Source organism: Perognathus longimembris, chromosome 9 (assembly GCF_023159225.1).
Source record: "Perognathus longimembris pacificus isolate PPM17 chromosome 9, ASM2315922v1, whole genome shotgun sequence".
Lineage (NCBI taxonomy): Eukaryota > Metazoa > Chordata > Mammalia > Rodentia > Heteromyidae > Perognathus > Perognathus longimembris.
This window is the reverse complement of record NC_063169.1, coordinates 35,032,434-35,057,398: the sequence shown is the minus strand read 5'-3', so window position 1 is coordinate 35,057,398 and position 24,965 is coordinate 35,032,434. Positions and strand designations below refer to the sequence as shown.

At 37.5% G+C, this 24,965-nt stretch overlaps 1 protein-coding gene across 3 annotated transcripts in view; it reads left to right on the top strand.

Moving 5' to 3' along the window:
- Positions 1-24,965, top strand: part of Lama4 (laminin subunit alpha 4) — a 145,182-nt gene that overhangs the window by 98,658 nt on the left and 21,559 nt on the right. For all 3 annotated transcript variants that reach the window (XM_048353934.1, XM_048353932.1, XM_048353935.1), the window contains 16 exons: positions 3,405-3,521; positions 5,258-5,437; positions 6,105-6,244; positions 9,685-9,858; positions 10,385-10,530; positions 11,348-11,510; positions 12,423-12,556; positions 13,232-13,403; positions 14,480-14,611; positions 15,104-15,246; positions 17,545-17,683; positions 17,788-17,925; positions 19,630-19,763; positions 20,658-20,822; positions 21,901-22,054; positions 24,624-24,811. In XM_048353934.1, the coding sequence (XP_048209891.1) occupies positions 3,405-3,521; positions 5,258-5,437; positions 6,105-6,244; positions 9,685-9,858; positions 10,385-10,530; positions 11,348-11,510; positions 12,423-12,556; positions 13,232-13,403; positions 14,480-14,611; positions 15,104-15,246; positions 17,545-17,683; positions 17,788-17,925; positions 19,630-19,763; positions 20,658-20,822; positions 21,901-22,054; positions 24,624-24,811 (2,419 nt within the window). The remainder of the gene's footprint in view (positions 1-3,404; positions 3,522-5,257; positions 5,438-6,104; positions 6,245-9,684; positions 9,859-10,384; positions 10,531-11,347; positions 11,511-12,422; positions 12,557-13,231; positions 13,404-14,479; positions 14,612-15,103; positions 15,247-17,544; positions 17,684-17,787; positions 17,926-19,629; positions 19,764-20,657; positions 20,823-21,900; positions 22,055-24,623; positions 24,812-24,965) is intronic.

Here is a 24,965-nt window from a genome sequence, read left to right as displayed (position 1 = left end):
AACTACTTTGGAGGCAGAGATTAATGACTGAGGTTTAAGGCTAACTGAAACAAACAAATAAGCAAAAACAAACAAAGTTTGAAAGATTCCATCTCATTCAGTGGTTAGGTGTGGTGATATATGCCTATCATCCCCAGAGACACAGGAAAACATAAGTAGGAGGATGGAAGCCCAGGCTGGCTCTGACACAATGCAAGAAGCTTCATCAAAAATAACCAATGCAAACAGAGTTGGAGGTACGCTCAAGTGGTAGAACACCTACTTTGTTAGTGTGTGTCCCTGAGTTCAGTCTCTAAGATAATAATCCATTCCAAGGATAGCATTTAAAAATAAAAATGAAATTTCTACTCTTGAAAACAACTAAATGAATTAAGAAATTCCGTAAGTATTATTCATCTCTGAAGCAGTAAACTAATTCCCAAGGATATTTGAGCATTGACTAATGAACTGGAAACTCATTTTCTAGCTCACTTCTAACTACCACCTAAAAACAAAAACCAAGTTTGAAACTAAACTCCTACCAATTTTTTAAAATTTTAAACAAAAATTATAAAACAAATCTATACATTTATTGATTAAAACATTTATAACTTTATAAAACAAATTGATAAATTTATTTATCCAACAAGTTTATGAATTTTTTTCTTTTTTTGGCCAGTCCTGAGCCTTGGACTCGGCCTGAGCACTGTCCCTGGCTTCTTTTTGCTCAAGGCTAGCACTCTGCCACTTGAGCCACAGCGCTTCTTCTGGCCGTTTTCTATATATGTGGTGCTAGAGAATCAAACCCAGGGCTTCATGTATACGATGCAAGCACTCTTGCCACTAGGCCATATTCCCAGCGAGTTTATGAATTTCTAAACTAAAATTTATTAAACAATATACAAGTCTACTATAAATTTTCTTTTGCTTCCTTTAACAAAGTACTGCTATTTGGGAAAAGTAAATCATTATTGAGTATTTGAACCTCATGAAAGAAACATTTCTATTATGAGAATCTATTAAAGTCCCATACTTGGCCAGGTATCAGTGGCTCACACCTTTAATATACTCAGGAGGTTGAGAGCTGAGGATCATGGTTTACAGCCAGCCCAGGCAAGAAAGACAATGAGACTCTCCAATCAATTATCTCCAATTAATCACACACAAAAAAACTGAAAGTGGAGCTGTAGCTCAAGTGGTAGAGAGCTATCCTTGAGCAAAAAAAAAAAAAAAGCTTGGAGACAATGCCCAGGCCCTGAGTTCAAGCTCCAAGACCACACACACACACACACACACACACACACACACACACACACTCATATTGCATACCAAATAAATCACTCTATATCCATATCTTTGAATATTTTACAGATTTAGCCATTTATTTCATGATCTTTTTTGGTTAAAATCTCTTCATAAAAGAGACAGTGAAAGGGACTTAGAATTACGTGGTTCAGGACTTCATAGGACTATCTCCTTTTGACAATAAACATGCTTGTGATATCAATTGAGGGTCAAGATTTAATAGAACTATCTCCTTTTGATAATAAGCATGTTTGTGATATCAATTCAGGTTTTCATCTTAAACTGTTACCATCTATTGAGCTACATTGTAATTTTAGTTTACTGTTTATTCATTCTTGAATGAATTTCAATCATGAGTAGGCTTAATTTCCATAAAGGAAATGCAAATCAAAACAACTGGGATTCTACCTAATCTCAGGTAAATGTCCAGTATAAAAAAAACTAACAATGACAAATGCTGGTGTAGAGATGGCCAAAAGGGAGCTCTATTTGTGATATCTTTTTAATAGAATTTAAAATGAAACAACAGCAGAAAGACATAAAACTCAGAATAGTGGTCATCCTTGGGTAAGCATAGGGTCCCAAGAAGCTTGGTGTGTTCTAATAACATTCTATTTTCATGACCTGAGTCCTGGCTGTGTTTGTGTTCAGCAAGCTAGGGATTTATAACATGTACCCTCTTTTAGTTATGTGCTAGATTTTAATTGAAATGTTATTGAAGTGTGTCGGGATCTGAACGATCCCCTTCTCCCCGATCTCCCGGGGAGAATGGTGACCCCAAAATCAATGAAAGAGCACTTGGCCTTGCCTTCTGCCGACAGAAGGCCAAAGGTGTACTATCATGGACTTGCGCTAAGTTGAGGAAAGGTTGCTGAAGCCTCCCCTCCCCCCAGTCCCCTCACATGTTACCGGGGGCGGAAAGAAGGCATCAGGGACACGCTGCAGTGGTGGGATGTGTCTCAAAAACTTTAATAGGGAAAGGCATTTATATAGAGGCAATGGCGGGAAAGAAAGGGGGCTGGCCAAAGGGCCAGTCATAGGCTAAGGACCATGTCCATCAAGTGATATCAGGAAACTTCCTTTGTGGGAGGGACAACCCCATCATGGTGGCACACACCTGTTCACCTCCCAGGGGCGGAGGCTTTCTTTTCCGGTTGAGGCCAGAAGGTGGGAGGAACTTCCTCCCACACTACCCCAGAGCTGGCGGGGAAGGGCAGCATCTTGGGGGCTCTGTGCCCTTCCCCCTTCATGGCTGAAACTGAATCCTCAACAGAAGTGGCTCACGCCTGTAATCCTAACTATTCAGGAAGTTGAGATCTGAGGGTCTCAATTCAAAGCTTGCTGTGGCAGGAAAGTCCATGAGACTCTTATCTTCAAAAAGCTGGAAGTGGGCTATCCTTCAAGTGGTAGAATGCTAGTCTTGAGCAAAAAATAAAAATAAAAATAAACAAAACATGTTCAGGGACGGTCCCTAGGCCCTGAGTGCAAGCCCAAAGACCTAGGACTAGAACCAAAAATTAATAAAAATAAAACAAAGCATACTATTGAAAGAACAAAAAGAACAAAGAATTATTCTTATATAACAATTCATCATCAACTAGGTAAAATTCTTTTCAGTTCTTGATTGACTGTGTTGTTATATGTGATTCATCTATATCACTGCTTTATTTCTCAAAGAAATTAGTATTATGGCATATTAAATCATTCCCAACCAGTTACAAATTTTCTGCAATTCTATACTTCTTTTTTTTTTTTTTTTGCCAGTCCTGGGGCTTGAACTCAAGGCCTGAGCACTGTCCCTGGCTTCTTTTTGCTCAAGGCTAGAACTCTACTACTTGAGCCACAACGCCACTTCTGTCTTTTTCTATATATGTGGTGCTGAGGAATTGAACTCAGGGCTTCATGTATGCGAGGCAAGCACTCTACCACTAGGCCATATCCCAGCCCAATTCTATACTTCTTACTGTAAGTGGCAACTTCTAGTATTGATGATCTATGTCTAAAATATTCAGGATGTTGCAGATGAGTTTATGGTTGATCAGAACTTACATTGTTTTCATGGAGACTTTTTCTAGGCGTCTTGAACCCACTCGGACTTTTTTGCTGCTGCTTCTCCCTAGGCAATGAGGCAGCTGTAGCTGACACCAGCAGGCGTGTGAGTGGAGCTCTCTCAAGAAAGGACATCCTTAAAAACATACTAAATGATGCCGTGAGGAGACTCCAGGCAGCAGAAAGAGGTAAGAATCACACAGAGAACTTTAAAGTCTCATTCATTGTTCACTGATTCATAAGACTAATCTCTGTGGAAAGATTAGGTAATTAGCTATCTTATTACCCATGTTTCTAATAAGGACTTGTGAATTTTTTTATGAATTAATATCCCTTTCTAGGGAGAAAAGAATATTCATTACCATGAAAAACTGTAATCACCCAATAGTGACTTTTATATCTGAGAGCATTTTTTTTTCCCATTTCCCTCTGTGCCTGAGCCCGTACTGAAGTGTTTTAATGGGATCATGCTGTTCTCCTTCTGGACAATATGCTTTCTCATGAACATCCATCCTTGTTAGCAAAATGCCCTAATTTGATTGTTGACTTTCCCTGGCCTGCACTTTAAACAGTTTCCCTCTGATATATATTAAGTTTTTCTTATCACCTAAGCAGGAAGATCAGCAAGCCAAATGGAGAAAAATGGTATACATTTTAACTAATCTGGACTTCAGGGGTGTCTTAGAAAGATGTGATTAGAAACAGATGTGCCTTCCTCCACAGAGTGAAAAATGAAGACATTTCTAGATGTGGATTTTTTGCTAAAATGTGCAGATCTTAGCCACAGGTCTGTAGTCCACCAAAGTTCTGGCCAGGGGAGTGGTGGTGAAGTGAGAAGCATTGTGGGCAGCCTTGCATCCAAACTACTTCTTGTTGATGTTTTGTGAGAGCTGGCTACAGACCAGGGAACTTAGCTTGTGGGGCATTGTGCCATTATTAACTCAGGGCTGGAAGGAGCCCTGGAGCTGATGAAGGTTAGGGAACTTGTTCTAATAGGCACTGCTAGGAGGAAGCAAATCCAGGATCAAAACTAATGATAGAATTCAGAGTTTATGAGGCTGAAGTGTTTCCTTACTTTACAGGTCTGAAGCACTAACATCATCTAAGTCATTTCTAATTATTTTTATTATAGAAGTAATACACAATCCTAATAGCAAAATAACAAAATACAGATAAGAAAAATAAAGGACAAAAGTTACAGTCTCATCATGTAAACAAAAAAATACTGTACATTATTTTTTTTATTTTAAGTTTTTATTATCAAACTGAATTACAGAGAGGTTACAGTTTCATACAGTAGGCATTGGATACATTTCTTGTACTGTTTGTTACCTCATCCCTCATTCCCCCTCCCTCATTCCCCCTCCCCCCTCCCTCTTTCAAATACTGTATATTATTTTTATTTTCAGTATATCAGAATTTTTTCACAAAATGGGATCACACTATTGAAACTCTTTTATGAAATTGTTTTTATTAAGCAAGACACCTTTTTTATTAATGTATTCTGGATGTAGCATCATTTTTATGGCAAAAGCATCCCATGAGAATAGTTTTTCATAAATGGAAGAGGTATTTGTGATGAATTTTAGACATAAACCTAAGTTTAAAAATCTCAAAATCTCATATGCATTTTCTCTACATCTGTCACTTGAGGAAATTGTCTCTCCTTTTTAAAACACTTACCTCTTAATTAGAAAACCTTTCAAATAAATTACTTGCTTTCAATGAGACTGTGGAGCCTTGAATACTCAATTATTAATACTCTGCATTTTTGTATACTTGGATTATATCATTGTTGACATACATTTAAATATTAATTTTCCTTACTAGTCCAAGTCTTGAGGTGTGTTTTATCCCTGTGATTAACTGGGTGTTGGTGTTCTCCAATGAACTCCAGAGTGAATGTCTTTGTGCTTTGTGGAAGGTGATGCTCAGCTACGCCTTGGTCAGTCCAAGTTGGTCATCGAGGAGGCTAACAAGGCGACGAGGGAGGTCCAACGAGTTACTGGTCCCATGGCTGGCAATCTCACCGACTGGTCACAGAATCTTCAAAGTTTTGACTCTTCAGCTTATAACACTGCCGTGGACTCTGCTAGAGATGCAGGTATCTCTTAGACTTGACAGCTTAAATCCACATGGAACTATTAAAATCTATGCATCTTTTGATGAGAAGCAGAGAGCATGCTGCATTTGGAGTTTGGCTTGGAATATTGTAGAAGTTAGTTTAGAAAAAGAGGGAAAAATGGTATTCATCTATCAGTCTGTGTATGTAGACATAGAAAATAAATGTGCATCTCATATAAATAGGTAATAGGAAGATTGTTGAAGTAAGTGAAATAGTCATAGTTTTCATTAGTGGAAGCTTTTGCTGAAACAAAATGGATGATACCCACGCAGACTTCCTGGAAAACATTGCCCCTCTTAATTTTGTCTGGTGAATTCATTGACACCTGTTAAATCATTTATAGTAAAAATCAAGTAGAAGCTGTGTTTTGTGATTAAGGGGACATGTGGACATTTGTTACAGATCCTGACCTTGAGCAATGTACAGTCTAAGTTAGCCTGTTCCACTTTCAACTTATAACAATAGGTAATCTAAATATCACAACGTAGGAATGGATTCTACTTTGGACTTTACTATTAATTTGGTAGGATGGAAAATAACTGCTCACATTCTACTAGAGGTAATCATGTGTTGTCTCTCCACTTGATTGCTGAAATCCATGTAATATTCAGCTATTTACTCAAGCTACTGATCTTTATTACTGCAGTAAGAAATCTGACAGAAGTGGTCCCTCAGCTCTTGGATCAGCTTCGTACTGTTGAGCAGAAGCGGCCTGCAAGCAATGTTTCTGCCAGCATCCAGAGGATCCGGGAGCTCATTGCTCAGACCAGAAGTGTTGCCAACAAGGTAACAGCTGAGAGGTCTCATAGTCACTCAGTTACAATGAGAACCTGAAGCTCAGCTCCAACTCCTTGGGCAGCTCCTGGACTCTGAAAGCTTCATTCTGTTAAATCCAACACAGAGTTCTTAGAATCACAGAAGGAAATTAGAAAAAAATGAAACTATTTCTGCTACCAACCTCAGAGTGAGAAGTGCGTGCGTGTGTGTGTGTGTGTGTGTGTGTGTGTGTGTGTGTGTGTGTGTGTGTATTAGGACTTAAAGTCAGAATTGTGTGTTCTCTCTTGGTTTTTCCTGTTCAAGGCTGGTGCTCTATTACTTCAACCACACCCTAACTTCTGGCTTTTTACGGGTTAATTGAAGATAAGAGTCTCTCAGATTTGTCGTCTGCCCAGGCAGACTTTAAACTATGATCATCTAACTGGCTAGGATTACAGACATGAGTAGCCGGTGCTCAGCTTCACAATCTATATTTTTTTAAAGTTCCTAAAATATTCTAATGTGTAGTCATGATTCAGAACCATAGAGTTAAGCTAGTCAGCAAAGCTCAAGATAACAAATGAAATCAAGTAAAGCACCAATGAAAAAGATTCAATTCAATATTATCATTTGCTACTTTAACAGTTGGGCAATTGCAATGTTGCCCATCTGTTCTACCTCTGCAAGCAATCCTCTGGTCTACACATGGGTTATGTGAAGCTCTTATTGAGCACTCTATATGCTTAGCTGTCCTTAGCTAACACCAACTAAATTGAAGAAACTCAATGAAGACTCATTTCTGAGATTCTTTTACAGGAACAACTTAGGAGCAAGGTCACCAGAGCCAGTGTTTATATAAACATCTTGACACAATAGCCTAACAGAGTTCTTAGAATCACAGAAGGAATTTTTGCTCCCAACCTCAGAGCAAGAATAACTCAAAATACACACATACACACACACAGAGAGAGAGAGAGAACATACATACATACATATACCTATATACATATATGTGTATAAATACATATATACATGTATATATATATACATATACACTCATATACATATACATCCTTTTTTGTGCCAGTATTAGGGTTTAAATCAGAGCCTTGTGTTCTCTATTGGCTTTTTCTTTGTTCAAGACTGGTACTCTACCACTTCAACTGCACCTCAATTTCTGGGGAGTTATAATTATTATAATAATGTTTTGTGTGGCAATGTAGGGCCTGTTCTGGTAACTCTTTTCAGTTTGTTTCTTATTGATCTATGGGCCAGACTCATTTTTTTCACTGTCAAGTTATATACTTTTTACTTTCTCAATTAAGAATGAGACACTATAGACCAAGAGTAAGAGCTTAACTATTTTATAATGATAGAGATGATTCTTGCTAACTATATCCAAATTTTAAATGGTATGTGATAAATAGTCCTATATCACCTTGTTTGGGTGTCTCCATGAATTTTTAAAAGAAGGTTTATCTTAAGGTATATTAAGAATTGGTATGTTAAAAGCTATATTTCCTGCTACTCAGCCATCTTAGTAACAAACACTCAGAGTTTAAAGTCAACCAAAGTACACAAATCTAAAACACTCTTATCCTTGGTTAATCAGCAAAAAGCCAGAACTGAAGGCATGGCTCAAGTAGTGGAGCACCAGCCATGAGCATAAAAGCTCAGTAAGAGCTCAAGGCCCTGAGTATTAGGAAAAAATATATATATATATACTAAGCTTCTATGGGTACTTTCTTATTATTTATATGGAGTTAGAGATTTGGGGTCTTTGTCACCTAAAAGCATTTTCTAAAAAGAGCCTTGGCCTAGAGTCATCTCCCCAAAATGAGGCGCTTGTCCTACAAACATACACACTTCTCAGACTCTTGGTTATTATAAAAAGGCTCCACTCTCACACCCTGCTTGGTTGCTTGTTAAGATGTATTGATATTTACTCAACTGGCAGCATAAGACAGCTGCATTCTCATCACTTGGGAATAGAATCTTAAGTTTCCTGACTACCAAGATCAGCCAAATCAATATTAATTAGTGTTCAGAAAGATCTGTATAAGTGGCATGAGTGTACATAGTTCATCCATTTCTGAATACTCTCAAAATCCCTAATGGGTCAGATTAGCTCAGCATGTCAGAAATGTGCTCAAATTGTGCTTTGTTATAATGTCTTTCTGAAAATCATTATAAGAAACCTCTTAAGGGGGCTGGGGATATGGCCTAGTGGCAAGAGTGCCTGCCTCGGATACACGAGGCCCTAGGTTCGATTCCCCAGCACCACATATACAGAAAAACGGCCAGAAGCGGCGCTGTGGCTCAAGTGGCAGAGTGCTAGCCTTGAGCGGGAAGAAGCCAGGGACAGTGCTCAGGCCCTGAGTCCAAGGCCCAGGACTGGCAAAAAAAAAGAAACCTCTTAAGGATTTTCTAACTACATAATTATTACATCGAGCTAAGAATTGAGAAACCCTTTATTGGTATTATCTTGCTTCATTTCCCAAACAAATTGCTTCCATATTACAAATGGGGAACAAACTAAGTGAATTACTCATGGTTACCTAGTTACTACTTGGTAAAGTCACATCTCAAAACTACAAGAGACCAGGTCCAGACTTCTGCGTGCACATGCGTGCATGTGTGCATGCATACATGCATGCGCATGTGTGTATATGTATGTGTATGTGTATGCTGGTTCTGGGGCTTGAACTAAGGGCCTTGATGTCTTCTTTAAGTTTTCACTCAAAGTTGGTGCTCTACCACTTGAGTCACACATCCGCTTCCAACTTTTTGCTGGTTAATTGAAGATGAGAATCTCAAGGATTTTACTGCCTGGTCTAGCTTTGAACCACAATCCTCAGATCTCAGTCTCCTGAGTAGCTAGAATTATAAGCCACTGGTACCCAACTAATGGTATAGCCCAGGCTCGTCTCAAACTCATGATCTTCCTTCCTTATCCTTCTTGTTGATTACCAGAATGTGCTATCACAGCTGACTCAACCCTTGACTGTACAGGCATGACTAAAGATGATTCCAGAACCTCACCCCATGATCCTTTTATATGGCCCTGTGAAGAAAAGTTCTGGCTGTATTAATACTCAAGATTAATTACACTTCCCCCAAATAATTAGTTTTTGTATAGCTATTGGGGTGTTGTAAACTGTGTCAGATGTCCCTTCAGGCTGTTTGGTCCAACCCATAGTTTACTATGGAATTCATATCTATCATCATTCTTTAATCTATGTTGTCATTTTATTGTTTTGCTTTCTTTTATCTCAAGTCAAGTGTATAATAGTCTTCCTTCAATTCTTTTTTTTTCCAATAAGGTAAGAGTGTAGAAGGAAATAAATGAAGGCCAACAGAGCTCTGATTGGTTTCCCCTCAGACAAGAAGCAATACTACTGAGAACCATTGGAAAGAATTCTGTCTCTTTCTGCAGGGGATTTGTTAATGGAATGATTTTCTGACTCTAGATCCAAGTCTCCATGATGTTTGATGGCCAGTCAGCTGTTGAAGTGCACCCCAAAACCAGAATGGATGACTTAAAGGCCTTCACATCCCTCAGTCTGTATATGAAGCCTCCCGTGAAGCAGCCAGACATGGCTGAGATCTCAGATCAGTTTGTTCTCTACCTCGGAAGCAAAAGTGTAAGAATATAAGAACTTAAAGGAAATGCTAGTGCTGAAAGGGAAAACTGCATTTTCTCTTGCTGGAAACAAAGTTACATGGGAAAACAGACAAATTCACATTCTGATAACTAAGAAATAGAAATCAATTTTGTGGCAAGATTGGAGGGCAAAGAAATGCCTTCTCTATGTAGGATATTTCTGGGTTTGCTTCCTACCTGTGACCTATTACTACTTTTGATGCATCTGAGCAGAGTATTTCAAAGACCTTGGGAATAACAGCAACTTATTTATATTTGATCCTGCTTAAAGCTACTGCAACAATTTGTAGTATCAGGATGCATGATACCCCTGGCTAGCCCAATCATTTTTGCATAGTCCTAGAATTGTGTGCACTAACTTACCATCAACTTTGTACAACCATGCAGTCACCCCCCTTCCTTCCTAGGTTGCACGTGGAGTGAGCATAGGGACAGGAGACTGATAGGTGAGAAAAATTGATATTTATTTATATGCATTTTATTTAAGTGACTTCTTAACATTTCAGGCCAAAAAACAATACATGGGCCTTGCAATAAAAAATGATAACCTGATGTATGTCTATAACTTGGGGACTAAGGATGTGGAGATTCCCCTGGACTCCAAACCTGTCAGTTCCTGGCCTGCTTACTTTAGCATTGTCAAGATTGAAAGGTAAGGCAACTCCATGGCACACAATTTATATGTACTCTGCATGAGAAATTGATGGAACGCACATCTTCTGTGGTGTTATAAATATCTTCTTCCTTTTCGTCTTTCTCCTATTTCCTTCACTATTTGTGTACTACTTCTCAAAAACTTTAGTGGAACAGTAAAGGCTAGAAAAAAATGGTCATAATTTCAAAACAGTAACCTCTTTACTAGGTTTATTTTACCCAGGTATCCCAAGAGTTAATTGCAAAACAGTGTGTTCTTTCCCTTCCCATTGACAATCAATGCTAATTAATAAATGCTTCTTTTTTTAAGTTTTTATTATAAAACTGATGTACAGAGAGGTTACAATTTCATACGTTAGGCATTGGATACATTTCTTGTACTGTTTGTTACCTTGTCCCTCATACCCCCCTCCCCCTCCCCATTTCCCCCCCTGAGGTGTTCAGTTCACTTACACCAAACAGTTTTGCAGGTATTGCTTTTGTTGTTGTTTCTCTTATTTTACCCTTTGTCTCTCAATTTTGGTATTCCCTTTCAATTTCCTAATTCTAATACCAGTATACATGGTTTCCAATATACCCAGATAAGATTACAGAGATAGTGTAGATACAATCACAAGAAGGTGATACAAGAACGTCATCAATAGTAGAAACTACAGATACACATGGGATGTTGAAAGTAACAGGATCAAATCACCAGTTTTGTAATGAAGAGAAATTAGCATTTCAAATTAAGAAAGTAGATATAGATATCCATACACATATATATATTACAAATTATAAGATTAATAAAACATGTCAATCCTTTCTCTCAATAGGATAGGGAAACACGGAAAGGTGTTTTTGACAGTCCCAAGTCTCAGTAGCACAGCAGAGGAAAAGTTTATTAAAAAGGGGACATTTGCAGGAAACAACTCCTTGCTGGACCTGAGTCCTGAGGACACAGTGTTTTATGTTGGAGGAGTACCTTCAAACTTCAAGGTAGGCCATCCAGTTACATTTTGACTTTTGACTTGTTACAAATTAACAATGATTGATTTCATAGATCTATACGGCTATAGGTATAGGGGGAACTAGAATAAGGGGTGAGAATGATCAACATGTATTATACTTATAACCTGATTTGTGGAATTTTAACCTCTGTATATAACTACTTAGCAAGTTAAAAGAAGTTTTAAACTCAGCTCAATAAGTAGACTTCAACATTAGAATGTACAAATATGATATATCTAATCTCTACTACCTATCTTTTCATAGAGTCCAATGCATTCAAGCTAACACTTAAAATCAACTAATTTTTTATTTTGATATATGCAAAGGTAATTAATATTAGTCAATCTGCTGCGAGTGCCTTGTGATACACATTTTGGGCCTAGTCTTAAGCATTGCACAAGAGCAGTTTCACACATGCCTATCTCAACTGATAGGCATGAAATCAAACTTTTTGGAGAGAGTAGGACTGAGGGGAGAACCTGAGACCTGATGAAGGGTGGATAAAAGAGTCTTAAGAGGATGAAAAGCCAATCTAGCGTTTCCATTGCAGGACCTCATACTGGTTATGAGCACCTTATTAAGCTTCCTGAGAATCACCCTCTCTCGTTTTGTAGGTGATTAGTAATGCCTGCCTCATAAAACTGATGTGAGGATTGCTTTTTGTCATGAATTCATTGTCCAGCATACAGAGTACACATGGCCCCACATTCTCTGCTAGGATGTGCATAATAGACTATTCTTTAAATGATTTGTCATCGAGTTTGTTGCAAACTCTGATCTCAAAAGATGTTCATGTCTGTAAGTGTGCCCTCTTGACAAGCGCTCTGCTTTGTGTCCTGTTCTGTGCAGTGTGGGTGAATCATAGCCGGGGGTAAGTTAATTTCTTTGTCTGTTGCACAGCTGCCTCCCAGCTTAAACCTGCCTGGCTTTGCTGGCTGCCTGGAGCTGGCCACTTTGAATAATGATGTGATCAGCTTGTACAACTTTAAGCACATCTATCACATGGATCCCTCCAAGTCAGTTCCCTGTGCCAGGTAAGACACAGTTAAGGGTAATAAAGACTTTGGTAGTTAGGCAAGAGCAGTCAGCAGGATGAGTGTGTGCCAATGTACAGGTTCTCCGACTTGTGCTTTGAATAGTTGTGAAACTATACAATATCATGTCTGCAAAAAAAAAGATCTTCAGTATTTTTTCTATCACAGATGAGCACATAGAAGCATCAAATGTGTTTGTTTGGAGCTTTGATTTAGGATTGCAAAGATTGGGAGGGTTTTCCTGGAGACTGCAGTTGTATTAGTACATAGGGTAAAGGAGAAATTCATTAAAAACAAATCAGTTTACTGGGGGGGGGGGGGAATTACTGGGGCTTGAACTCAGGGCCTGAACACTGTCTATTAGCTTTTTCATTCAACCACTAGAGCTACAACTCTACTTCTGGCTTTTCAGTGGTTAATTGGAAATAAGAATCTTACAGAGTGTCCTGTTTGAGCGGGCTTCCAACCATGATGCTCAGATTTCAGCCCCCTGAGTAGCTAGGAGTACAGAGTAAGCCACATGCACACAGCCCAGTTTACTTACTTATAAGTTCTTCAGTTCTTCCACAGAGACAACAGGACTTCACTTAAAAGTAGGATCAATGAAAGACCTGAAAATGGGGTAAAAAAAATGACAGAAATAATAATATTCATATGATCCTGTTTCTGTTTCAGAAATAAACTGGCCTTTACTCAGAGTCGAGCTGCCAGTTACTTCTTTGATGGCTCCAGTTATGCTGTGGTGAGGGACATCACAAGGAGAGGGAAATTTGGTCAGGTGACTCGCTTTGACATAGAAGTCCGAACCCCAGCTGATCATGGCCTTGTGCTCCTGATGGTCAATGGAGTGAGTAAACAGAAAAGTCCTATTTCTTTATTTCCCTTACTTTTTGCTATTTCCCAGGTACCTTTCCAGACTGAGTGTATCACTCAGTGAAGAATTCCTAGTTTAGAAAGCAAGATTGGACTTTTGTTTCCCCTTCAGAGAAGCTGTAACTGCAGTAAATCAAAGCAGTCCTGAAATGCATTTCCCCACATAACATTTTTTGATGTTTGTTAAGCAAGCCCTTTCATAGACTAGGAAAACCTTGAAAAATCAGTACCAAGAGCAAAGTGTAATCTCCCTGCAGAAATTTCACAATGGTCTCCTTTCTAAATCATATATCTTAAGCAGTCAAAAAAGCTAGAGTGCTTTAGATACAAGTGTGTGTGTGAAAATGTATGAAGTTTCTATATCCTTATAAATGATGAACTAAAGGTAGGTAGATGTAAGTATTCATGAAACATTCAAAAGTAGTAATCAAATTTATGTAAAGATAAAACATTGAATAATTACCTAAAATAAAATTCTTATAAAATATACAGAAACTCTTGCTCTCACTAAAACTGACTTTAATATCAATGTCAGTAATGTTATACTTAAATAAGCTAAATACTTTTGAGAACCATGTTGAACTCTTCATGATACAATGATTCAAAAGTCTTGTCCTTATTTTAGTACTGTTTTTTTGCCTCTTATAACTGAATTAGATATCTACCAAAAGCAAAGAAAATTAAGACACATTTCAATAGCTATGCTTACCAAATCACGTACAGTTTTTCAATTTCCTGTACCTTGGCAAAGTTAAATCTTCAAAATTTGGCTATTAAATTTTCTCTCTCCTGATGTCAGTTCTTGCAAACTAATTTGATACAATAAAATTTAATGAAAGAGTTCAAAGTCACTGGAAAAAAATCTCTTCACATAAAGAAATTTCAAAGCCATGAGAAATCTTCATTTTGTTCCATAGTAAGAATTGCATAGGACTTCCTTGGCTTTCAAAAATAATTTCAACAATAACAAAACGCTCTCATTTCAGCTAAATCTAACTCCACTTTCATAAAAGCAGATGCTCCATCTTAACAACTTCCTTCTCTCCACAGAGCATGTTTTTCAGCCTGGAAATGCACAATGGTTACTTACATGTGTTCTATGACTTTGGATTCAGCAATGGCCCTGTCCATCTTGAAGACACGTTGAAGAAAGCCCAGATTAATGATGCAAAATACCATGAGGTAAAATAATCATACTTTGGGTGGTTTGGTTTTGGATTTTGAACTTAGGTTTATCTAAGTTCAATAAGACAGGAAGAATAGTAATTAAACTGAACTGTTTAGGTGAAGTGGTATGTGTCCGTGATCAAAGCTCCATGGGAAACCTAAATAAAAGGATCAGAGTTCAAAATAGCCCTGGCAAAAATTGAGACCCTATTCATTAAATATGTGCAGTTCTTCATATATCAATTTTACTTCAACAAAGAAGGCACCTGCTCTGCTTCCTTCTCACATCTCCTCGGAAGGGACATGGCAAACCATACGTCTCACTATTGATTTCTAGCTGCCTCTGCTTCCCCAGGAAGGAAGAATAGTAGTCATAAGGGCAAAAATTTTCATGTCCATGAATAAGAAAGCAAAACTTGTTCCCTATTTTGTGAACAAACACATAGATGTGAGATAATTAAAATATAAAACTTTTGATCAAGCTTGACTTCATGTTATTTCTCACAGATCTCAATCATTTACCACAATGACAAGAAAATGATTTTGGTAGTTGACAGACGCCATGTCAAGAGTATGGATAATGAAAAGATGAAAATACCCTTCACAGATATATACATTGGAGGTGCTCCTCCTGAAATTTTACACTCAAGGTGAGGCTTTTGTGTTAACTAGTTGTTTATTCTCAATGTTGTATGACTGAATACTAAATAAGTGGAGAAGTTTAGCAACAGGTTTAAGAAACCCCACTTGCTACTTTTATACACATGCATAGGGGCAAGCACACATGTATCCCCAAACCCTCTGCACTCAATTTTTCTGATGTTCTTTTTTTTTTTTTTTTTTTTTTTTGCCAGTCCTGGGGCTTGGACTCAGGGCCTGAATACTGTCCCTGGCTTCTTTTTGCTCAAGGCTAGCACTCTGCCACTTGAGCCGCAGCGCCACTTCTGGCCATTTTCTGTATATGTGGTGCTGGGGAATCGAACCCAGGGCCTCATGTATACGAGGCAGGCACTCTTGCCACTAGGCCATATCCCCAGCCCTGATGTTCTTAAATTCATATCTCATGCATGTAATGCACAGAGTTCTCTAATTATTAAATTCCTCGTCTAAAAGGAAAGAGAACACAATCTAATACAATATTTCTTTTTAACCGGAAAAGCAAATTATATGTGTTTTGTTTGAGCCTTATTTTTTAAAGTTAACTAAGGAGCTGTGGCTTTGGTATAATGAAACATTGTTTTATCATATTCAAAATGTCAACTCATAGTCATAGAACCAGAGAGCTTTAAAGGGAAAGGAATACCAAACCCGAAAGACAAAAGATAAAAAGACAAGCCATTGCAACAGTGATAATTACAAAACCAATTGGTAAACCAACTATACAACCCATGGGCAGGGTAGGGAATTGGGGAAGGGGAAGATGGGGAAAAATGAGGGAGGTGGTAACAAGTTGGATAAGAAATGTACTTGCCTTACATATGAAACTGTAACCACTCTGTACTTCACTTTGACAATAAAGAAGACAAAAACTCTTATAGAATTCAGTAATGGGGAAAAAAAAAAGAAAGCCAACTTTAAAAATACCCAGTCTAGTGGTTTTCACTAGGACAACCCAAAGAGTTCTATAAATGCTATTGTGTGTGACCACTTTCCAGAAATTCTAGTTTTCCTAGGGTAAGGCCCAAAATACTTACAAGACAATATGCTGTAAACCAACTGTACAAGTCAGGGAAGGGTGGGGATGGAACCGGTAATGGGGAAAGGTGGGAGAAAACGAAGGAGGAGGTCGAAAGTTTGACAAGAAACATACTCACTGCCTTATATATGTAACTAACCCCTCTGTATATTCCTTAGACAATAAAATAATAAAAGATAATAAAAGAAAAAAATAATTCTCATCAAGTAATTTACTGTACAACCAAATTTGAGAATTTCTGATGAAATGTAACCCTTCATCTGTTACAGAATAGCTCTGTATTTAAATGAATTTATTATGTGTATACGTTTACTCTAGAAGGCAAAAAGACTATGTATCTAATAACTTTAATTATTATAAAGATTTTCTTTCTCTTGAGTCAAAACCAGCACCATCCGTTATCATGTTTCAGTGTTTCTTATCTAAAGAAGTCTTCCCAAGTTTCTTTCCAAACTAAGTGCCCTCTTCAGCCCTCCAATCACATCATAGAGGAACTTTAGCTGTTCATCATGTTCACCTTTTTGTGCACCTTGGTGTGTCAATTAGCAACATCCTCCAAGTATGATCTGATCAAAGCAGAACAAAAAAGGCTGTTAGGTTATTCAGTGTTCATCAAAGGTACAGTGAAGCCCTTGGAATATCTTAGAAATCAACTTCACATTCATTCCATATGTGATGTGTTCTAGAGAATCTCCCATGCAGCATGCCTGGGGAGTGCTAGGATTGCAATCTTGAACAGGATGCCATCTAATTTTAAGGATGAAGGATTTCTTACTGTTCCTATTGATCCAGCAGCAAAATGTTTATAATATATGCCTCAAGTTATAGTGCATTGCAAATCAGAAAGTCTAAAAATTTGACTTAAATTCTTAATATTTGTAATATGAGAGAACAATTTACTTTGTAATTTCTATGATATTACCAAGAGCTGACCATATTTTTGCCTCTGGTTTAACCTTAAGATCATATGTAAAAACAAAACACTAGTATTTTCCTTTATCTTGCTGAGTCATTATAAAAATAGCATAACAATGTAAAATTTTAAGAACTATAAACAATTGTCTTGACATAAAACACTACCATAGAGAAAGATTTGATATTGCTTATACTTTTCAAAGAAAAGTACAAAAATATGAATCATCACAAAGCCTTTATAAATAATTAGAAACAAATTCAAACTTTTTGACCTCCATGAGCAGGGTAACACCCTCATCGTGACTGCATCAATGAAGACTGATTCTCTTTTTTCCAGGACCCTAAGAGCACACTCTCTCCTGGATGTAAACTTCAGAGGATGCATGAAGGGTTTCCAGTTCCAAAAAAAAGATTTCAATTTACTGGAGCAGACAGAAACCTTGGGAGTTGGTTATGGATGCCCAGAAGACTCTCTTGTAAGTACCACTCAATCCAATTTAAAAACTTCCTATAAGTAACTGGTTTTTTAAGCATTTAGTAATTACCAAAATCACACTGTATTCACTTTTTTGTTGCACAGATTTCTCGCAGAGCATATTTCAATGGGCAAAGCTTCATTTCTTCAGTTCAGAAAATATCTTTCTTCGATGGCTTCGAAGGAGGCTTTAGCTTCCAAACATTACAGCCAAATGGCTTACTATTCTATTATGCTTCAGGGGTAAGCATTTGATTTTTCTCTGTGAACACTTCTTGACGAATGTTTTGTCTACTAAAAGTAAGTTTTATGCAGCAACAAATGACTTTAAGCTCAGATTTTGATCCTCACACAAAAGAATGTCTTATTTCAGACAGTAGACAGTATTAGATATATCAGGAATTCTTAAACATTTGATCTGGCTAGAAATCAAAGAGTCTGTGAGGTCCTGGCTAGAAATCAAGGAGTCTGTGAGTTAGATAGGATAAAGTATATCTCTATTTTTTGTAGCTCAAATTTATCATCTTCTTCAGTGTTATATGTCAACAAACCACAGTAGTATTATCAGTACCTATGCTTTTGTCATTTTAAAAATTTACTAATATTTTCTGTTTCACAAAAATTATAAAATTTGTCACAGACATCTGAAAATACCATATTTGCTCATTTCTACTTTCATTTCTATTAGATCTCCTACTATATCTTACTATGTAATGTCTGAATAAACAAGTATAGGCCTGGAATCATGGTTCAGGCCTATAATCTCAGCACTCAGTGGGCTGAAGCAGGAGAACAGACAATTAGAAGCTAGCCTGGGCTACAGAATAAGACCCTTTATCCGTGTGTGTGTGTGTGTGTGTGTGTGTGTGTGTGTGTGAACATGTGTGTGTATCACAGATTATTGTTTTAATATTTTGAAAACTGTGTTTCAGTACATTTGGTTTCTTTCCTATTCCTGTATTTTTGTCTTATACATTTTAAAATATTATTTTATGAAGAATTCCACATAAAAGTTAAGAACCTCTATTTGCTCACTAGACATAAATACATGTGTGATTTAATGTATAAGATAAAAAGAACGTGCTTATTTCCTTGTTCCTGAATTTACTACAGAATATTTTTGAGCTCATATTACAAAACTGTTATTTCCAGAGTAAAATAAGATCTGATGATGCTAAGAGCCAACTGTTACAACATTTAAAAGGCCATCACCAATATACACATAAAGAGATATTTGCTTTTTATGGCCATTACCTGTATCTCACATTTACATCTGATTTCATTTAAATCAGTAGCATCTGTGAGAATATATGGAAAGCATTTAGCAGGATTTTTCTGCTGTGAAAACTGCCTTAAGATTAATCTGGTAAGTTAAATAATACTTTTTTGTTCACAAAAAGTAGTCTGTTCGGGATAGAATTCAAGAGGAAATTGGAAAGAAAAGCAAGAGTAGCATTTACCAGTATTTTAAGACAAGGAGTGAACAAATTCAGAAAAAGAAATGACTTCTGCCTTTTGAAATATCTCTCCTATCTCTAGAGATGAAAAAAGGCAGTATTTAAAAAGTCCAAACCAAATTAACTCTTGCATGGACATCTAGCTACACCCTCCAGGAGACTTAAATTTGTCCTTTAAAGGGGGTTAAATGAAACTAATGAATAGAAATGCTCAGGCTAGAAAAGTCATTGAAACTGGGACAACTCTTAGCGTGAAATAACTGCCCAAACCTTGCAGTTCAAATTACAGGAACTTTTCTTTTCCCTTGGAACATATCTACTATTATAAGCAATACCAATATAAGCCAAAGTGACTGTTTTGTTGTTACTCATAGCAATCACTTTTCAAGCAAATTTCCTGTACACTGTGTTTCTTCCTTAAAGCCAGTCTTAAAAAGGAGTCCGTGTTTCAGTCCCTGGACTCTCTTAATCACCTGTGCTTGCATTTCAGTCTGATGTGTTTTCCATTTCACTGGACAATGGGACTGTCATCATGGATGTGAAGGGGATCAAGGTCCAGTTGGCAGAAAAGCAACTGAATGATGGGCTGGCCCACTTCATCATCGCTTCTGTCTCACCCACAAGGTACAACCCCTCACTTTTGGGCCTTCCCACCATATGTCTCTATTTGTCGAATGGTGATCCTGTCAAATACTGCTATCCGAAAGAAGCTCTCCGATTGCTTTTCAGGTAGTCAAAACAACAGTGGAAGGAACAGCATGCTGTCTTCCCCCCTCCCTTGAGAAAACTGCTATTAATTTTCAAGATATGCCAAATAAATCACCATAAAGTTACTTAATGAAAGTATAAAAGGGTTTGTTTTCAGTAAAATGACTAACATCTCAACCCTGTTTGCTGAATGGAGTGTGGGGAGCTTCCCCTAGGAGCAGCTCAGCCTTTACTACTTAGTCAGATTTTGAATTGAACCCTGGATGATGCTACATTGATGGCTACATTTTAAAAGCTATAACTTTATCTTTAAATTCCTTTGTCACAATTAAAATCCAAACTAGGAATAAACCTGCACTCTAAAGTGCTGTTGTTCTGTGTCCTTTTCTAGGAAGCTAGCTCATCAAAAAGCAAACAGCAGTAGGATTTTTCTAGGCTCCATTTCCCATCAAGGGAAAACCATTCAACATTCTTTACAATGAAAACAGTCCCCCACAAGTGTGATTAAATGATCATCATGTGGAACGGTCCATTTTTTTCCAGCAAAAAAAAAAAACCCACAAGATTAACTAGTCATGAACTTCTTTACTCTGTGGGATTCCAATCTTGGTTGGGAGAGTCTTCCTTGCACATAAAAATATTCAACCATTTTATCCTGAGCCTAATGAAGAGTCTGACAGAATTCTTTGTCTTTTTATTAATCAGATGTTTCACTTCAGTTTCATGAGAAAATATGCTTATCCAACCTAGAGGGGAACTCAAGGTGAAATGGTAGCTGTATTGTGTATAAAGACACTGTCTCTTTTGCAGATATGAGCTGATAGTAGATCAAAACAGACTTGTGAATAAGAATCTTACCAAAGGGAAAGCAGAACCGTCTCCAGCAGGAGAGAAGAAGTATTACTTTGGTGGCTCTCCCATCAGTCCCCAGTATGCTAATTTCACCGGCTGTATAAGTAATGCCTACTTTGCCAGGTATTATGCTTTTATTATTAATGAATCTGCATGATTTAGAAGGACTGCGGCAGTAGTGAAAATAGGTACATTATTGATGGAGAACTTTAAAGCCAGGCACTGGTGGCTCACACGTATTATCCTAGCTACTCAGGAGGCTGAGACCTGAGGATCATAGTTCGAAGCCAATCTGGGCAGGAAAGTCCATAAGACTCTTATCTCCATAATAAATGACTCAAAAAAGGCTGGAAATGGTGCTGTGGCTCAAGTGGTAGAGCATTATCTTTGAGCCAAAGAAGCTCAGCAATACCACTCTGACCCACAGTTCAAGCCCCAGGATCAGCATTTTTAAAAAAGGAAAAAAGGTAGAGGAGTCTGAAATTTATTGAAGGCAACAGGTAGTAATTAAAAGTTTGTATGTTTGCATGTGCTTGAACAACTGACCTGCTTGGGTTTGTGTTTATTTTTTCTGCCACTTAATTTCTGCATAACTGTGGCTGAGTAAGCCTTCATTTGCCACCAAAAAATGCAAACAAGAGTAGTGATTGCTTAGTAGCCTCACAATAAGGAACCAATAAGATAACACAATAAAGCATGTTGGAGAGCACCTGGTCTATCACATACTATAAAATATTAGATGTAATTGCTTCTGTACTTGTTGTTTTTTTATTGTCAAAGTGAAGTACAGAGGGGCTACATTACATATGTTAGGTAGTGAGTACATTTCTTGTCCTACTTGTTTTTAAGGGTATACTATAGAATACCAGAATCACCATTCAGAGTTTAAGAAAGTCTGGCTAATTTAGTGCATGACTTTAAGCAAAGCCATTATTTTAGGTCCTTAACACTGATGACTGATGTTCCTTGAGAACAAGAAAAGGCATTGGAGGAATTTAATGGAGACTAAGAGTGTGATGAGAGAAAGGATTTCCACCAGTCAGAATGTGTTGGGCCAGGCACATGGTTGTTAGTTAACTCTTTGGATAAGAATTTCAGGGATTCTAGATTAGCCAGTGACAGGTCAGGACCCATTCTTACACACAAATATCACTTGCCAGCATTCTTTTACTACCGTCATTTTCCTTTGTTCCAAACACAGGTTGGATAGAGATGTGGAGGTAGAAGATTTCCAGCAGTACTCTGAAAAGGTCCATACTTCTCTCTCCGAGTGTCCCGTGGAGACTTCACCATTGTTTCTCCTTCACAAAAAAGGAAAAAATTCCTCAAAACCTAAGTCAAGTCAGAATGGAAAGGTAAAAAATAACACCCTGCAAATTCCCTGATTCCTTTCTATTCCAAAGACAGGGATGGGGCTGCATTATAGATCTTGTTCTCGCTCACAACTGTGTGTGCATATGAAAGACAGGACGCTGGCAATATGGAGAATGTCAAGTTTAGGATTGTTGCATCCTGAGAAATATTATTTTCACTTCGTCAACTTTTTTAAAAATTTCTTATCGTTATTACAAAGGTGATGTACAGATGGGTTGCCATTATTAAGTCAGGTAATGAGTACAGTTCTTTTTGGATAGTGTTACCCTTTCCCTCACTCTCTAAGAAACATTTGACTCAGCTGTTTACTTCTATTTCCAAGTGCCTTTCATTACAGTGGCTAAAATTGCTCTGTTCTTAGCAATTCATACATGTACTTCCTGTATATAATTGAGTAGTCCAGCTCTAGCATCACTTGCTTTTGTATAATAATCTCAGACTTTTGTCACAATCCTGGAATCCTGCTATCTTACCTTTGTTCTCCTTCCTTCAGGGACCTTCACTTCAGTCACTCACAGGCACAGGTTATCTGTGACGTCAGCTGGACTTGCCTGCCTTCAAAAATAGTGACTTCTAAAACAAAATCTGACTACTATTCTTTCTCATTTTCTTACTCCCAGTGTTCATATTATTTGGTTGCATCACAAGTGAAGCCTCTAATTGCTTCTCATTCTTTCAGTCTACCACTCCCCTCCCAAATTCATAGTGCACTGTTAACACTCAGATGTCCGCATTATCACCCTTGCCCAAGTTACCATCATATCTCACCTAAATCCCTCTAATAATCTCCAAAATTTTTCTATTTTCTTTGGTATTCTACTCACAACAAACATCCAAAGCCTTATAAATGCAAACCAAATCTTGTCATTCCTCTAATCAGACTTCATTCAAAGCAAAACCTCAAGACTCTAATTCACGAGAGGGCCTGAGTGATCAACACTCCTTTCCTTCTCTAAGCATCTCCTCCCACTATCCACATCGCTCACTCTTCTCCTTATCTTCTTCCTAGACCAGCCTTTTGGCTATTTCAACACATTAACTTTCTATCCTAAGATCTTCCTATAAAATTTTCTTTCTTTTTTCTTTTTTATTTTTTTGGCCAGTCCTGGGGCTTGGACTCAGGGCCTGAGCACTGTCCCTGGCTTCTTCCCGCTCAAGGCTAGCACTCTGCCACTTGAGCCACAGCGCCACTTCTGGCCATTTTCTATATATGTGGTGCTGGGGAATTGAACCCAGGGCCACATGTATACGAGACAAGCACTCTTATCACTAGGCCATATCCCCAGCCCCTATAAAATTTTCATTACCATACATTAGTTGTATAGAGGTGTTTATTGTGATCTTTCCATGCAAGCATAGGATGTAACTTGGTAAAATTCACCCTTTCTGTCATACTCCATCTTCCTTTCCACTTCTTAAAATAATTTCAGCAGGTTTCATTGTTCTACTTTGATACCTGTACATAAAGTACTTCAATTGTATTCACCTCGCTGTTTTCTCTCTCCTCTCTTGCTGACTGACACCTGCCTCCCAACAGATCATTTCTGTCCCTCATTTTTTAATGTATACTAATTGCACAAAGCATTTTCCCCATGGTATTTTACATATGGATATATTATATATACATATACATATGAGTATATGGTAGTTAGCTTAACCTCCTCTGTTGATCCCTTTTTATGTCCCCTCCACACCAATATTATTCAACAACTTTATTTAAGCTTTCCATCTGTCTCTACTCTTCTCCCAAACATTAGCATAGGAAGTGTCTACTAGAATCATTCAACTTTCATCTGCCCAATGGGACCTATGTTGATAGCCTATTTAGATACAGCTTAAATGACTATGGAGAAAAAACTATGGCCTCTAGTTGAAAATTTTTCAATATTGTGTTAATGGTTTGAGATAATAATAACTTATTTTTGTGATCACATCCTAATATTCCATTTCATGCATTTATTGTAATTCATTTAGTCAATACTTTCAGTTGTGTGTAAATAATCTTCCACATAAATCTTCTATTGCTGAATAAATCTTTAGAATACATTCAAGAGGTAGGATTACTGGACTAAGGCTAATTACTTTCCAAAAAGGTAAGAATATCTACTACAAGAAGCTATGGCACATCAAGGCAGGTACATGCCTGTATGAGGGTTTTGTTGACTGATTCTCTTGGGGTTCTCTTATTCCTAGCTTTTCCATTTTTTCATTATTATTTAAGATGTTCACTTAATTTAAATGCTAGCGTGGTTATCTCTATAGCTTCAATTTAACTCTGCTTTACAATCACAAGCTAGAATTTTGAGTTTTTAATAGGCTTTGTTGTCATGATTTTGTTATTACTACTGTAATTACTGCTCTCATTTGCTTATAAGAGCAAATAGTTACTTATTTTGTGATGGAGAGATGAGGAATGCCTTCTATTTTCTGAATGAAAACTACTCAATAACTATTTTGTTTTTTTACTATTATTTATGGTGAGGATACTACAAATTAATTTTCATTGTACCATTTTTATTCCTTAATTTCATGTATTTCCTATTTTTATAGGGAGAGAAAATTAAAGATGGACCTTCATGGGATCCTGTTGGCCTGAAATTTCTAGAACAGAATGCTCCCAAAGATTCCCACTGCCACCTCTCCAACAGGCCAAGAGCAATAGAGCACGCCTATCAATATGGAGGGACAGCCAACAGCCGCCAAGAGTTTGAACACTTAAAAGGAGACTTTGGTGAAAAGTAAAACATCACACTACATGAGACCCAGATGACCCAAAGACCCAATGCCATGCTCTGTCCTTGCTTGCCACATGTCATCTTTTGTCCTATGATCTTTCCTTCCTGTGCCACTTCAATCTTATTTTCTAATTATCAAACATAAATAATACATCAT